Source organism: Gobio gobio (assembly GCF_949357685.1).
Source record: "Gobio gobio genome assembly, chromosome: 2".
Classification (NCBI taxonomy): Eukaryota; Metazoa; Chordata; class Actinopteri; order Cypriniformes; family Gobionidae; genus Gobio; species Gobio gobio.
Window position 1 is genome coordinate 66,076,353 of NC_137098.1, and position 17,500 is coordinate 66,093,852.

The window sequence follows — 17,500 nt, forward strand, 5'->3', positions numbered from 1 at the left end:
CAGAAACTCCCGACTGTATGCACATTTAAGAACAGATAGACGCGACGAGGACGTACAAAAACACTGACTCACAAGATAGAAAACACGAAAACACCGTTCTGTCGGGAGAGAGAGAAGCCGCTGCGTGTGCACGAATAATAAATAATTAGCTACACATAAGAAATCACTGATCACAGATCAGAAGGAACTGAAGAAAGACTTCTGTTTTCATTTGTACATCCAAACACTGAGAAACTGCCAGCTTTCACTCATTCACAACCCATGATCTCTCGAGCGTTTGCATGGGCCAGATTCTCTGGGCGGAGGAAAGGGAGGAAACCGTTCCTGCTTGGACGTCAAACCAGGAGACTTCAGGATTGGCTCGTCTGGCCTGTCATTTTCTCAAAGGCAGAGAAAGACAGCAGAACTCGGGTTTACACCGATCAACATTTCTATCCACTTGGGGACAATATTCAGGCTAGGGGAACTCATATTAATGTTGAAATACCTCATAAAATGAAAATGTCATGCCATGGGACCTTTAAGTTAATTATTACAATTTCTACTCATTATAGCACTGTACTGTTGATGCATTTATTTATTTAAACATTTATTGTATTAAAACCTAATTTGTATTTTTTACAGGTTTGAATAATAATAGCAATAATAATAATAATAATAATAATAATAATAATAATAATAATAATAATAATAATAATAATAATAAACATTACCTAAACAAATTCTATTTAATTTCGCAATTAAATATGTCTGAATATTATTTGGAAATATTTCTTATATTAAGTTAATTCTTTTATTTTTTTACTGTTGATGTATTATTTATTTATTTTAATAATTTATTGCATTGTAACCTAATTTGTATTTTTTTTACATGTTTGAATAATAGCAATAATAATAAAAAACAACAAAAAACATTAACACAAACATTATAATAGTAATAAATAAAATAATGTTGTTATATAAATAAACGCACAGATACATCTTTAAGTACTATATATACACTCATATATATATAAATATATATATATATATATATATATATATATATATATATATATATATATATATATATATATATATATATATATATATATATATATATATATATATTTTTTTTTTATTTTTATTTTTTTTTTATTTTTTTTTTATTTTTATTTTTTTTTCATATAATTTTTTAGGAAATAATTCCCCCCGGCTGATTTAATTTCAGATAGGCAGTGTGTTGGCCAGCCCTGATGATGGGTCCTGATTTAGATCCTGGCACACACGAGTGACTGACACTCTGCGCTGGTGACATCAGCACAAATCTCCATCCCACTGCCAGCGTGTCGATTAGGTCGCCATAGCAACCACAAAGTGATGTCAGCTAGAGAAGAGGTGTGTAAATCTGAGATGAACAGCATGGGATGCCGAACAAGCAGTTATCAAGCCGTGTGTACTTACACATGTTACCTGTGTTTATCTGTTCTCACACACACACACACACACACACACACACACACACACACACACACACACACACACACACACACACACACACACACACACACACACACACACACACACACACACACACCCTGAGGATTCAATGATTTCATCCTGAATATAATGCAACTGCTCTAAATCACTCTTACACAACTTTCACCATCTCTCTCTCTCTCTGTTGTCATGGAAGCATCGCCTAGGTGACTGTTGCCTAGAGATGAATCAGCGTTTTCAGATCTGTGTGAAATTATGGGATCACCAGCACTTACTCAACGGCCAGTAAAGATGACACAGATACATCTAAATGTGTGTGTGTGTGTGTGTGTGTGTGTGTGTGTAAACGTACACATTTTATCATCTACAAAGATCAGAAATGCAATATAAGCACTTGTGTTGAGTTTAGTGTATTATCTGCTGAGATCACAGTCAACACTTAGAAATGATTTAACGCATACAAACGACTCGCATACACTCTTAAAAATAGAGGCTCTTTATTATGTTGGCTTGACAAAGCCAATGATTTTTGTTAAACGGATGATCAAAACTATGGAAAGTCCCATACGCTTTCATTAAGGGGGTCAAAACTTTACTACACTTCATCCACTACGCATCAATCGCTAGCAAAGCCTAGCTACTAGCTTAGGAAATGTAGCAAACATGCTAAATCATGTCAACATGAAAAAACATGCTATCGACATGCTAACTCATGTTAAAACATGATAAAACCTGCTAACAGTGTGCTAAAACATGCCATCGACATGCTAATTCATGAGACAAAATGCTAACAGTGTGGTAAAACATGCTAACGTAGGGATGGGAAACAGTGGTCGAGTAATCGAGTACTCGAACGTGACAGCGATCATCAATCATGAGAACGATGATCGCCCTGAAAAAAATATATTTGAATCAGTGAGTCAAATCATGATTCGGATCGCGTGTCAAACTGCTGAAATTTGGTGATTCAAACGGCTGATTCGACTCACTGATTCATAACGCTTCGAAGCTTCATGAGGCCGTGTTTTTAAATCGTCATCACTATGTAAGTCGTTATTTAGGGTTTTTTTTCGCACAAAAACTATTGTCGCCGATTCATAAAGTTATTGTAGAACCACTGTAGTGAGATGGACTTTGTAACGACGTCTTTAGTGCCTTTTAAGGGTCTTGAGAGTGAACCGTGCCATTGAGCCAATGGAGGCCTTTCAGAGGCATCAGATTTACACTAAAATATCTTCATTTGTGTTCTGAAGATGAACGGAGGTCTGACGGGTGTCGAACGACATGAGGGTAAGTCATTAATAACAGAATTTTCATTTTTGGGTGAACTAACCCTTTAAGGGGCCCCTCTCAGTAGCTGACAGCAGCCAGCCAACCACGCGATCTCTGCTGCGGCAAAATACAAAACCTCCTCGGCAGTCATCATGAAGCGGAATTATGCTTCAGGAAGCCAGAAAAGAAAAGAGAGAAAGGAGGAGGAGGATAAGAAAAAACAAGATAGTGGTAAGTGATAAATGACACTGGATAAAATAGCTCTACTTGTCTTTTTTGCAGCAGGTAGGCTAGCAAAAATATGTTTATGTTAGCTAACTTACCTGCCTGACAAATGCTGCTTGTAACGAACAGTTAGTGCAACTTTTTTTTCGAACAGACGGAAAATGTTTACATACTGTAATATGTTTTTTAACGGGATAAGGAAGACGCAGATCTGTTCCAGAATCACTGTTTATCGTATTTAATGACATTGCTGTAGCTTTGTATGAACTGATGATAATCTGCATTGTTAAAAACGCTACATAAATAAAGTTGACTTGACTTTGTAATAGGTTTTGATGAAAGTGGCATAGCATGCTATACTAACTATTATTTATGCTATGCATAAATAACCTGGAATAGTTATAGCCGTCTATATTAACTATTATTATAAACATTATTTAACCAGAAAGAGGCAGAGGAACATTATTTTTTCATAGCTTATCTTAATGTGCTAGTGTCGGGATATATACGGTAGTGACAGTTTATGCAAATATGACATTATTTACTTACTAAGTTACTAATGGATCTTGAACAGTTACTTTATTCTGTGTGGCATTTTTACACTGTTAGATTTTGAAGTACAGTATCAGGACAACCCACATGTTTTACTGGTACTGTTTATTAACTATTTAACAAGGTATTATAGTCATCTGTTGCAACTTTATAATAACCATCCAGATAATGTTTATAGACAGTGTACAAACCAACTAGTAACCCTTAACTAAGTGTTATGAATATCTGGTCCGTCTAACTATGTAATGTTTATAGATGTTTTAAAAATGGTTTCTTAAAGGTTGACAAAAATTTTTTTAATGGTACAATGGTGTGTTTTTGCAAATGTTTAATTGTTGAAAATGTTCAAATTTTATGCACATTATATGCAACAGCAGTATTTGCACTGTAAACATTTTTTATTTATGCACAGTATCTGCAACAACAGTATTTACACTGTAAACGTTTTTTATATAAAGTGTGGGTGAACTTAAACTGTATGGCATATGCTGTGGTTCCTGTCGGCTTTGCATGCGTGCGTGCGGGTGTGTGTGTGCGTGTGTGTGTGTGCGTGTGCGTGTGCGTGTGTGTGTGGGGGGGGGGGGGGGGGGGGGGTTTCTTCTATGGCATCGCAGCGAAACAAAACTTTATTTTTAAGAGAGAAACTGATGAGTTAACTCGGCCCTTCTCAGAAGTTCCTCTCAGCGCAGGAAGACCCGAAAGAGGAACACGCTCAAAATTACTGCTGACATCAGAAACCTTATTTACCACACTGGAAAAGCATGGCATGATACATACATTAAAAATGTTATTGTGGCACCATTTAAAGACCATAATGCACTGGGTATGTTGTCGACTAGGTATGGTTCCCGGTGCAAGAAATCACATACCCCTTTTCCACCAAGGCAGTGCTAGAGCTAATTCAGAGCCAGAGCTAGTCCCAGTTCATAGTTGGTTCGACTGTGGAGCTTTCTAAGAACCGTTTGCTTTTCCACGGGCTGAGAGCCACAACAGAGCCAGGTCTTACGTCACTGTATACGTCTCATCTCTCTCAGCAAAGCTAGCGAGGCAGCGGCAATGTTGCCAAGTCCGTGGTTTTGCCGCGGGCTGTTTTTTCATGTCCACGGGATGAAGCGACCCCAATTATGTGATATTTAGCCCCATATTGCGAATTTTAGTAGGCAACCATGCCAAAAAACACATATTTTACCCCCAAATGTGATTTTTACTGGGGAATCCCCCCTGGAACGCGATTGGGCTTGTTTTGAGCTTGTTTTGAGTAGCAATTGGGCGGGTTTGTTGTGAAAACCTAGCAACCCTGCCGGGAAACACACACACACACACACACACACCAGGCTTGTTCGAGACGCATCAGCGCTTGCCAGACCGATCCACATATGATATAAAAACGCATGAGTGAATCAAAAGCATAAGGAGTCATGTGCTCTCGCTGGACTCGTTATCATACGGCGATCGGTCTCTGCACAGCACCGCTGCGAACAAGCCTTCCATCAACAATGCAAACGTTGCGTTACTATTGATTCACATGGCTTTACGATCCTACATCGGCATCAAAACACAACGCAAACACAGCGAATCCAACGCATTCATGCAGTTCGCCGTAATTTGTATAGACGGAGATTACAAACGAACAGTAGCTGTTAGCTCCATTAGCTGCTATTTCACAATGGCGGATCTCAAGTTTGTGTTCATCTTGTTGACCCCGCCCCCAGCGCCTGACGTAATCGGTTCTTACTTCTAGCCCTGTTCTAGCCCAGCAATGTTTTGGTGCTACTTAAGAACCACTTTTCCTGGCTCGGAGCTAGGGCTTTGGGTGTGGAAACACAAAGAACCGATTAGAAACTAGGCTCTGGCTCCGATCTAGCTCTGGCTCTGCTTTGGTGGAAAAGGGGTAACAGAGTAAAAGTTTAGCGGGAGTGAGTTACGGTCGGTTTCCATACTGTAAAAAAGTAATGAATAACTGTAATAGATCTGACCTTACAATGTTATGAGAACATGACTGAACAGCATCCTGACAATTTAATATTCATGCAACTCCGGCTTCACACGAGAGGGGGTAAAATCTTTGCGTGGCAGGGGGAGCTGCCACAAAAACCTGCCAGTGCTGAAGGCAGCCGTCACAAAACCCGTCACTGTTCAAGGCAGCTCCTCTAAAACCTGCCAGTGCTGGAGGCAGCTGCCAATCCGGTAGATGCGTGTGAACGAGGACAACGCTGTTCTTTTTTTCACAATATGTAATTCCGCCGTTTTTACACAAACTACAGTACGCGAGAGACACTACGGTACGCACAATGGGTCAATATTCACCACTTACCAAACGCTTTTCGCCTGCCTCAAGATCTCTCACTGTTTTAAAGCTGCCAGACACACAGACTGAAGCACGAAAGCAACAGACAGTGCTATCATGTTCTTATTTTACTTATTTGCGACCTTACCATGTATTTTAATCCACTCATTTGTCTGTAATGGAGCGCGCGTCCCGTCACCTAAGCGTCCGCCAGTTTAACGTCACGCCTGCCTCGAGATCAACAGACAGTGCAGTCATGACCTTATTTACCACTTTAATTCATATTTTATTCCTTTATTTGTGTTTGTATGGAACGCGCGTCCTAAGCGTCGCGTCTGCCACAACTTAGCGTCTTCCTGCCTCAAGATCTCTCGGTGTTTTACAGCTGCTTAGACCCAGATTGATGCAGGAGATCAACAGACAGTGCAGTCATGACCTTATTTACCACTTTAATTCATATTTTATTCCTTTATTTGTGTTTGTATGGAACGCGTGTCCTAAGCGTCGCGGCAGCCACAACTTAGCGTCTTCCTGCCTCAAGATCTCTCGGTGTTTTACAGCTGCTTAGACCCAGATTGATGCAGGAGATCAACAGGCAGTACAGTCATGACCTTATTTACCACTTTTATTCTTATTTTATTCCTTTATTTGTGTTTGTATGGAACGCGCGTCCTAAGCGTCGCGCCTGCCACAACTTAGCGTCTTCCTGCCTCAAGATCTCTCGGTGTTTTACAGCTGCTTAGACCCAGATTGATGCAGGAGATCAACAGGCAGTACAGTCATGACCTTATTTACCACTTTTATTCTTATTTTATTCCGTTATTTGTGTTTGTATGGAACGCGCGTCCTAAGCGTCGCGCCTGCCACAACTTAGCGTCTTCCTGCCTCAAGATCTCTCGGTGTTTTACAGCTGCTTAGACCCAGATTGATGCAGGAGATCAACAGGCAGTACAATCTGTAAAACACCGAGAGATCTTGAGGCTGCCGCGACGCTTAGGACGAGCGTTCCATACAAACACAAATAAAGGAATAAAATATGAATCAAAGTGGTAAATAAGGTCATGACTGCACTGCCTGTTGATCTCCTGCATCAATCTGGGTCTAAGCAGCTGTAAAACACCGAGAGATCTTGAGGCAGGAAGACGCTACGTTGTGGCTGCCGCGACGCTTAGGACGCGCGTTCCACACAAACACAAATAAAGGAATAAAATATGAATTAAAGTGGTAAATAAGGTCATGACTGCACTGCCTGTTGATCTCGAGGCAGGCGTGACGTTAAACTGGCGGACGCTTAGGTGACGGGACGCGCGCTCCATTACAGACAAATGAGTGGATTAAAATGCATGGTAAGGTCGCAAATAAGTAAAATAAGAACATGATAGCACTGTCTGTTGCTTTCGTGCTTCAGTCTGTGTGTCTGGCAGCTTTAAAACAGTGAGAGATCTTGAGGCAGGCGAAAAGCGTTTGGTAAGTGGTGAATATTGACCCATTGTGCGTACCGTAGTGTCTCTCGCGTACTGTAGTTTGTGTAAAAACGGCGGAATTACATATTGTGAAAAAAAGAACAGCGTTGTCCTCGTTCACACGCATCTACCGGATTGGCAGCTGCCTCCAGCACTGGCAGGTTTTAGAGGAGCTGCCTTGAACAGTGACGGGTTTTGTGACGGCTGCCTTCAGCACTGGCAGGTTTTTGTGGCAGCTCCCCCTGCCACGCAAAGATTTTAGTCCTACTGCTTCACACCGCGCAACTCCGGCTTCACTCCGCGCAACTCCGGCTTCACATCGAGCAACTCCGGCTTCACTCCGCGCAACTCCGGCTTCACGTCGAGCAACTCCGGCTTCACGTCGAGCAACTCCGGCTTCACGTCGAGCAACTCCGGCTTCACGCCGCGCAACTCCGGCTTCACGCCGCGCAACTCCGGCTTCACGCCGCGCAACTCCGGCTTCACTCCGCGCAACTCCGGCTTCACACCGCGCAACTCCGGCTTCACACCGCGCAACTCCGGCTTCACATCGAACAACTCGGGCTTCACTCCGCGCAACTCCGGCTTCACTCCGCGCAACTCCGGCTTCACACCGCGCAACTCCGGCTTCACGCCGCGCAACTCCGGCTTCACTCCGCGCAACTCCGGCTTCACTCCGCGCAACTCCGGCTTCACGCCGCGCAACTCCGGCTTCACGCCGCGCAACTCCGGCTTCACTCCGCGCAACTCCGGCTTCACACCGCGCAACTCCGGCTTCACACCGCGCAACTCCGGCTTCACATCGAACAACTCGGGCTTCACTCCGCGCAACTCCGGCTTCACTCCGCGCAACTCCGGCTTCACGCCGCGCAACTCCGGCTTCACATCGAGCAAATCCGGCTTCACAACGAGCAACTCCGGCAACCGAGCAATATAAAGTCGGACTTGTGTGTTATATATTGTCAGAATTGTAAGTTACAAAGTCCAAATTTATAAGGGATAAACTTGCAGTTCAGTTCTGACTTTATAACTCGACATTGCGAGAGATAAAAAAAAAGATGTGATCTAAAAATGTACTTTATATCACACAATTCCGACTTTATATAATGCAATTCTGAGGGGAAAAAAGTCTGAATTGAGATAAAAAGATGGAAACCCTTTGTCATGTTTTATTCTGAGGCAGCTTTCACAGAAAGTCAGAGTTTTGGAACAACATGATGCAGAATTTCTTGATTTTTCTGGTGAACTTTTCCACCACCTCATGATCATGAATGCATGTGATGTCGGCAGTGTAACCAAAACAAAGTGTTTCTGTGCACACGATCATCTGTTGACTGCCTGTCCGTGACTCGGGCCTCGACATCAGTGACAAGCATGTTAATGATCAGAGTCGCAAACAGTGTCACGAGAACACACACACACACACACACACACACACACACACACACACACACAGTTTGATCAGAAACAAACACGTTTCATTCGTCCCGAATGTGTGTGTGCGGCTCAATCTTATGAGCACAGCGATGTGTGTGTCAATAAACAGCGTTTACACAGATGCACCGATCTACAAAAGCTCAAATACACACCACAGCATATAATAATAAAGTAACGGGCTGACAGAGTCTCGCGCGCACCTCACACTTCTATTCAAGGACTGGGGGGAAATAACGCTGTGCGTCCAGTTCACAGTCACTCAAACAGACATGCATGGGTATATTTGCAACACAGCACACATGAACCCGTTTGCATGGTGAAACAGATGGAAATAAGTGACAGCTGCTCCTGAATGGAGCGTTTGAAGGGAAATGTGATCCCGTGGAGCCGCGCGCTGGACTCGCACAGATGTGACGCTCTTACCTCCGCGATGCCTCGAAACGACCTCTGAAGACACGAATCATCCCTCCAGCGCAGATGAAACACACAACGACATTTTCCTCTCAAGAACTGGCTGTCATCCTGCTCTGGTGCTGCTCATTTTGGCCCATTCCTGTGTCAATGACGTTCACTTCCGGTGTCCCCTCCGCCTCCTCCATCATAACAGAAGCTTCACACACACTCTATGATCTACACGCAACCGACTAGTTCATCATATAGACAAACACATCATAATCTCATTTAAAATGCATTAAAAGAATGCTAGATTAAATATTAAAGTAAAACATAAAATATATACTAAGTATTAAACTAACGAAATGGCGATGAAAGGCAAATGGTTAATGATTAAGTGAAATAATAAAGTATAAGGCAGTATAATATTACTTTTGATAATAATACTACATTGTGGTATTACAATGCAGAAATCAATATTTTAATAAAAAATTACAATTACATAATAAAATGAATGAAAACAATAAAAATTAATTGTAACAAAGGTAAAAAGTAGTAAAAATATATAATATATACAATAACAATTATTAATATATTTTATATAATGATTTTGCATGCATTCAACCTTCCAGATTAACATAAAAATCTATATAAAAATTAATTATGAAAAGTATATTAGGTAAATTACAATAATGCTAAATTTAAGCAAATAAATAAATTCGAATAAAATCAAATTAATGGCAGTGAAAAGCAAATGAGCGAGCAATAAAATAATGATCAAGTAAAATAATAAAGTACAATGCAAAGTTGAATTAATTTGATACTATATTGTGAATATAAAATAATAATTTTATATAATATACAACTTTATAGAATATTATATAAAATATAATTAAATAATAATAATGCATTTAATTATTTGTTAAAGGTAAAATGTAAGTATATTAGGAATAATATACTATGTATGCATGTATATATATATACATGCACACTCTCACCTAAAGGATTATTAGAAACACCATAATATAATATTGAACATAATAATAATATTGAGCATTATAAAGCAAAGACCAGTTGAAGTTTCGAACACAAAATACAACTGATTAACATATATTATATAATGATTTTGCATGCAACCTGCCACATAAACATACAAATCAATATAAAAAAAATGAAGTATGTAAAGTATATTAGGTAAATTACAATAATGCAAAATTTAAGCAAATAAATCAAATAAAATTAATGGCAGTGAAAAACAAATGCGCGAGTAATAAAAAAAACTGATCAAGTAAAATAATAATGTATACTGCAAAATGTAATTAATTTGATAATACTGTTTTGTAACATTACAAAAAATATTTTAACATAAAATAATATCCAAATAATTTATAATATTATATAAAATATAATTAAATAATAAAAATGCATTAAATCATGTGTTAAAGGTAAAATATAAGTATATTAAGAATACACTATGTGTGCATGTATGTGTGTTATATATATATAAAGTGTATATTATAGTATACTAATAATATTGAGCAGTATAAAGCAAAGAGCAGTTGAAGTTTCGACATCAGGTCTTTAATTTCTCATATTCGCTCAGTTAATATGATCTTATAAAACTACATGTGCAGAAGCACGGCTGTCATTCGCCAACGACACAAAGCAAAGGCGACTTCATTAAACGCTTCATATCTCTCACTCGTTCTAGCCCACAGGATGTGTTTAATGACTGCAGAAATGCTGGACATTTACTGGAGATTCACTGGAGCGACTCGAGCTGTGGCCTTCACAGGACTAATGAACACCAGACCAGTCGTCTCTAATCCAACTTGGGTCAAATGTATGAAGAAGTCATGAATGAACTGATATCAGTGTGTCTGATGGGTGTCTCAGTCCAGGCTGCAGTAGAAGTGCTTCTGTCTGCGGTGCTGCTGCACTGGCATGTCCCTCCTGACGTCCCGTAGCGCCTGCAGGTCGATCTGAACCAGCGCTACGCCCACATCCGCACCCCCACAGTCCCCGATGACCCCGCCCCACGGGTCCACGGCCAGAGCGTGTCCGTACGACGCCCGCGTGGCGTGATGAGCCCCGACCTGCGCCGCCGCCAGCACGAAACACTGCGTCTCGATGGCTCTGGCCCGCAGGAGCACCTGTGAGAACACCGCCTCAGGTCAGACCCCAGCCACAGGCAAACCACAGCTTTACACCTTCATTCACAGGCTTGCCATTCGATTCAATTCTCATCTCAATCGGATATGCATCAGGTAGGCAGATCATACACTGCGCAATATAATTAAAGGTGCTGTATGTAAGTTTTTGACTGTACTAAATATTTTTTAATTCATCCTCTAATGATGATTGATGGTCAGCTGGTCTGGCTATCTTATCTTAAACTCTAAAGTAGATTATTATGATTTTATATGACAATTATGAAATTCTAAATGTCTGTGTGAGTATGCTGCATATGCACTTTCCCTACGGGGATAAATAAACTGACTAACTAACTAACTAAAGCATAAAAATACCAGAGATTCATGCTTCACATACTTGTTTTACCCCCAGCTTTGTGCTTTGTTTTTTTTTAACGGTTACTGTTTTGGCAGGCACTATATAATGTTTAGTTAAAGGATTAGTTCACTTTTAAATAAACTTTTGCTGATAGTTTACTCACCCCCATGTCATCCAAGATGTCCATGTCTTTCTTTCTAAAGTAGAAAATAAATTAAGGTTTTTGATGAAAACATTCCAGGATTTTTCTGTTTGATGAGGGATACGAGTGTGATCGTCTCTGAGCTCCGCCATAACTTCCGCTAAGTGAGGTCAAATACGAGCGTGGTCATAGATGTATATTGATCATAGATGCCTCATTCTACTGATCCGTGCAGGCGCTAATGAGGCATCTACGTATACATCTATGACCATGCTCGTATTTTGACCTCACTTAGCGGAAGTTATGGCGGAGCTCAGAGACGATCACACTCGTCTGTTAAGAGGTAAAATAACAGCATAAATACTGCTCGGTTTCTCGCAGAAGCTGATGGTTTCGCTAGATTAGACCCTTATTCATCGTCTGGTATCGTTTAAAGCCTTTGAAGCTGCACTGAAACTGTCATTTGAACCTTGAACCGTTTGGAGCCCATTGAAGTCCATTATATGGAGAAACATCCTGGAATATTTTAATCAAAACACAAAATTTATTTTCGACTGCAGAAAGAAAGACATGGACATCTTGGATGACATGGGGGTGTGTAAACTATCAGCAAAAGTTTATTTAAAAGTGAACGAATCCTTTTGAATCTAAATGTATTTTCCACCCAGCCCTGATGAAACAGTGGGCGTGAGAAAGCGTGAGGTGATGGTGGTTTACCTCCCAGTGTGCGGCCCCTGTGGCCACAGTGAAGGCTGATGGGAAGGTCAGGATCTCTGCTCCGTGTCTCTGCAGCGCTGACGACAGCTCAGGAAAGCGCAGGTCGTAACAGACGCCCAGACCAACCTGACAAACACCATCGCAATATCACAATGAGCACCAGAATCTGGACTGTGAGCGGAGCTGCTAGTGTGGCGCACCTTTCCGATGGGCGTCTGGACCGGCGGGAGCAGGCGAGGTCCCGGCACAGTGAACGCGCTCTCTTTAAGAGACACGCCTTTACTGCTCAACTCCACATCAAACAGATGAGCCTTCCTGTAGACCGACACCATCTCACCTGAGCACACACACACACACACACACACACACACAGGTCTGGCATTGTGACAGTATTTTCAAGACAATTAAACATCCATATTTTGTTTTAAAATAATTCGATCTTGCCATAAAAATGGTCACCGATAATTATAATTAAAAATAATTAAATAAATAAATGTATAAAATATATTTAAAATATCATTAAAATATAATGGTAGCATGTTCTGTATTTAAACATAATTTTATTAAAAAAAATATTAACCGAATTTTTTTTTTAAATCACTGTATAATTTTATCACAGTAATGAATCACTTTAATAATCACATGAGAATAAATATTAAATAAATATTAAATCAATACTTATTAACTAGTTTTTTTGCATTGTGAAAATATTTTCATGTCAATGAATTAATTAATTACACTTAAAAACCTAATTTAAAAAAATTATTTGATTATATGGAAATAAAAATAGTTAAATAAATAAATAATCCGTAATGCAGAAAATGCATTAAATGTATCAAATAAATATATAGGCCTAATGGTAGCATTTTCTGTATTTAAATATCATATCAAAAATAATTAAAATAAAAAAATTTTTATAATCTTATATTAATTATAAAATTGTATAATATTATTTAAAATAAAATATATATATATACAAAAAATCTATGCATCAGTAATGAATCACTTGAATAATCACATGAGAATTAATTAAAATAAATATGAAATCAATATTAGGATCAATATTAAATCAATACTTATTATTTTATTTTTTTTGTTTGTTTTTTGCATTGTGAAAATATTTTCACGTCAAATAATTATACTTAAAAACCTCATTTAGTCAATTTTGTTTGAAAATAATTTGATCTTGCCATAAAAAACCCAGCTGATGATATGGGAATAAAACTAGTTAAATAAATAAACAAATAAATAATCATTGCTGTAATGCAGAAAATGCATTAAAATATAATGGTAGTATTTTCTGTATTTAAACATAATTAAAAAAAATAATTCAAATACAAACAATTTTTTTTTAAATCACTGTATTAAAGTATTTTTATAAATAAAATATTTACAAAGTGTTCGCATCACAGTAATGAATCATATGAGAATTAATTCAAATGTGAAAAAAAATTGATTAAGTCAATAGTAAAACAACTGATATTTTCCTGTCAAGTAATTACACTTAAAACCCTAAATTAGTCTAATTTTCTATAAAATATTTTAATCTTGCCTTAATTCATCATTTTGGTTTTGGGGAGAAACATAACTCGGACATGTGTTCATGGGATTCCCCCATAGAGCCGCGTGTGAGATATATATTATATTATATTATATTTTCTTACTGTTTAATAATTAATCATATTTAAAAAGTATGCATTACAGTAACAAATCACCTAATTAATAATCAGAGGATTACAAAAAAAGCTCAAAAGGCGCAGAACAAAGATAGTGATGACCGTAAAATAGGCTTAATTCAGCATTTTGGTTTTGGGGAGCAACATAACTCGGACATGTTCCCATAGAGCCGCGTGTGAGACTCAGTACCTCGTCCGTTAATGATGACGTGGCTGTTGTAAATGCGGCGGTCGGTGTCCCAGTCATGCCCTCTCTCATGAAACCCCCCCAGAGACAGCCACACGTCCAGCTTCCTGAAGCGCAGACAAGCATCTCATCAGCGGGGCCTTCAGGAGTCATGTGTGTCAGCCACTGATTGGCCGGGGACTCACCTGGCCAGGTGTGTGTAGCGGGTTATGATGTCCCCGTCCAGACTCTCCGACAGCGCCAGCGTCTCCTCGCGGCTCGAGCCAATGTAATCGAAGCCCTCCGGCAGGAAGACCATACTCGCCCCGCCCTCTTTGGCCTGCTCGACCAATCGTGTGCATGCGCTGAAGTTGGCCTCTTTGTCAGGGGTGGCGGTCATCTGACAAACTGCAGCCACAGGAAGTGATGACGACATCCTGGCAAAACAATAATAATAATAAAAGTTACACTAAATGTCTTCGGTCTGTTTCAGTCATATCGAAAAGCTCCGCCCCTTTTTTGAAACAGCCAATAGTGTTTAGTTTAAATCACTCCCCTGTATAGTGCACTATGTGCCATTCACCATGGAGAAAACAGTGAATAATGTAGGGGGCGGGGCTTCAGATTCTAGAGAGTGTTTGATTGGACAGAAAATCTGATGAGAAGCTGAAGTGCAGAGTGATGTCATCAAAATCATTCTTATTGGCGGAAGTGAGAGACTGTAAGTTTTGAACGCTTATATCTTCTAAATGTGAATTGTCATTGTTTTGGAGCAACACTAGCTTATAGTAAGGCTAACATATTCATAGTAACTAAAAGACAAAAAAACCCTCCATTTTTATTTCATGGGGACTGTTTTGTTTTGTAAATTGATGCATAGGTAATATAATACGAAGTGTTATAAATTTACATATATTACAAATGTAAAACACTGCAGGATTTACGACGCTGATGACCGTTAAAGGCACAATATGTCATTTGTCCCCACTAGAGGTCACGTATTCAAAACAAAGGTATAGTTTTGATGATTTCGGAGCTTTTATTCTGCTTCCGCTCATGTGTATGTAGGGGAACGCAGCGCTGTTTCATCATATTACACACATTTGAGTGTTAAAATGATGCTATAATGCTACTCTGTGTGTTCGCTCGCTGGCTACTATGAGACACTTGTTCACACTGCAGTGAGCTAGATCATATTAGACATGATAAAACACGAGATTTAAACAATAAGACTAACTGTGTTGAGCTGTATAACAATGATTAGTTTTCTGTCCATGAATGTACAGTTGCTCACCTGTCTAAGAAAACACATCATTTATTAAAGCGTCTTTGGTGTTTCCATGGTTTCTACAAAATAAAACCGGAAATCGAGGGTAACGGGTATGATGTAATTGACGCACAGACACGGTCCGTGTCCTGGTTAAAAGCGCTTATTTCTCTTGATTTAAACATTCTTGTGAACATATGGGATAATATAAATACACAAGCCAACAAAATATACATTGTTCTAGTGGTTTTTGGACATTTTAATCCAAAAATCTTACATTAAAACGCATCTCAATTGCGCCATCATTTGGACACTAACAAGAACTACACTGCAAAGTCGCCAGTCAGACTATTTACAATGTGATTACTACAAAAAAAGTAAAAACATATATATATCTCCGTAACATCACGCTTACCTGACCCGTCCTCGCGCCGCCCTCGAGCTCAAAGCCAACAGAGAGGCTGTAAACAGACGCATCGGCCGCGCGCGCAACTGACGGACTTCTGCAGTCACAGCTCGCACTTTGAGCCCGTTTCACCCGCTGCCAAGCCAATCACTAACGCTACAGCTGACATATTAACCTAGCTGGCTCTGGTCACAGAATACGGGTGTGAATTAAAGTACAACCCTAGTGTCATTTGCAATATATTACGGGTTATGTTTGGCTAAAATGTGTGCGCAATCCAAAAAGTAAACACGATTCGAAGGACAGCTTGCATGAAACGGAAGTCTGGTGTGGGCGGGGCTTAACTGTCATGAGGTTGCTTCTGATTCGACGGCTACGATGGGTCTAAATAATAATTCTCATATTTTAATTACTTAACGTGTAATTATCGCTATCACAATCATTATCTATTTATCAGTATCATTATTAAAGTGTAAATAATTAGATAATGTCTGAAGCGCTGCAGCTGCTATTCGTTACATTTCTCAGCGCGAAGCAGGAGGGACCAATCAGCTATCAGGAAATAAATTTCACTCGATGGAAGATGATATATGTATTTATTTATTTATTTATTTATTTATCTCTCTATCAATTTATTTCACAAGAGATTTCCGAGATATAAATAATAGAAGTATACAAAATTAAAATATTATATTTGTTATCATATAAACGTCTTCCGTAAGAATGAAGGTCCAAAAGAAGCGCTTCTTGTGAGATAACAACATTATACTCTTTATAAGAAACGTGTTAAAATATATGGTAGGTGTTTTATATTCGCAGTAATTTCAGACAGGAATATTCGCGGTCCGCCGCTCATGTGACCGTTGGGGTCCTGACTCGTGCGGCTGTGTGCAGTTCATCATGGCGGCGAACAGTAGCAACAGCACGAGCGGTAAAAGCGGCGGAAAGCAGCCCGCTCCGTCTGCCGAGCAGGTAACGGCGCACCCGGTTTAATACAGTAACACATGAGCACTTCATCTACGCTGCGCGCGAGTAACGCGGCGGGACGAACCCAGGACAGTCCTGTTAACAACAAAGCTCAACTCGCCCGACGCCCCTCATTATAATGGAGGTGTTCGGGTTTGGTCGCGGTTTTGTTGTTTAAATCTGACACGCGCTTGTGCAACAACTCAAATCTCAGACCAGATGTGTTGTGAACCTCAACACATACATATGGGTAGTTCACGCTAGGCTCAATGTCTCCACCCATGAGAAACTACACACCCTCCTGCCTCTATAAGGAAGGGGCATCTATTCCTGTCATGGGACGGAAGAAACTACTGGAGTGACAGCAGCAATACTGCCATTTAGGAGCCAATGTCCTAGTTATGACTAATATGCATGCATTATTGATATGTGTGTGTGTGTGTGTGTGTGTGTGTGAATCAGGTGGTGGCGACCTTCCAGAGGATGCGCCAGGAGCAGCGCAGTATGGCCTCCAAGGCTGCAGAGTTTGAGATGGAGATCA

At 39.8% G+C, this 17,500-nt stretch overlaps 3 protein-coding genes across 6 annotated transcripts in view; 1 reads left to right on the forward strand and 2 right to left on the reverse strand.

Moving 5' to 3' along the window:
- clcn3 (chloride channel 3) overlaps positions 1-9,281 on the reverse strand; it is a 93,669-nt gene extending 84,388 nt beyond the window's left edge. For 3 of the 4 annotated variants that reach the window (XM_079811061.1, XM_079811056.1, XM_079811062.1), the window contains exon 1: positions 9,139-9,227. The gene's annotated coding sequence lies outside the window, so the exon portion shown is untranslated. Of the gene's footprint in view, positions 1-9,138 lie in introns of all 4 variants that reach the window. The other variant, XM_079811060.1, reaches the window with a different exon arrangement.
- A 1,388-nt stretch (positions 9,282-10,669) lies between these two features.
- Positions 10,670-16,324, reverse strand: nit1 (nitrilase 1). Its single transcript, XM_079810879.1, has 6 exons — positions 16,003-16,324; positions 14,527-14,757; positions 14,345-14,448; positions 12,679-12,815; positions 12,479-12,604; positions 10,670-11,261 (listed from the first exon to the last, which is right to left on the reverse strand). Exons 1-6 carry the CDS (start codon positions 16,062-16,064, stop codon positions 11,001-11,003), a joined length of 921 nt encoding a protein of 306 aa, XP_079667005.1. The 5' UTR covers positions 16,065-16,324; the 3' UTR covers positions 10,670-11,000.
- A 521-nt stretch (positions 16,325-16,845) lies between these two features.
- Positions 16,846-17,500, forward strand: part of pfdn2 (prefoldin subunit 2) — a 6,665-nt gene continuing 6,010 nt past the window's right edge. Inside the window, exons 1-2 of the mRNA XM_079810880.1 lie at positions 16,846-16,965; positions 17,422-17,500. The exon at positions 17,422-17,500 is cut by the window's right edge and continues 10 nt beyond it. Of these exons, the coding sequence (XP_079667006.1) occupies positions 16,894-16,965; positions 17,422-17,500 (151 nt within the window). The 5' untranslated portion in view covers positions 16,846-16,893. The remainder of the gene's footprint in view (positions 16,966-17,421) is intronic.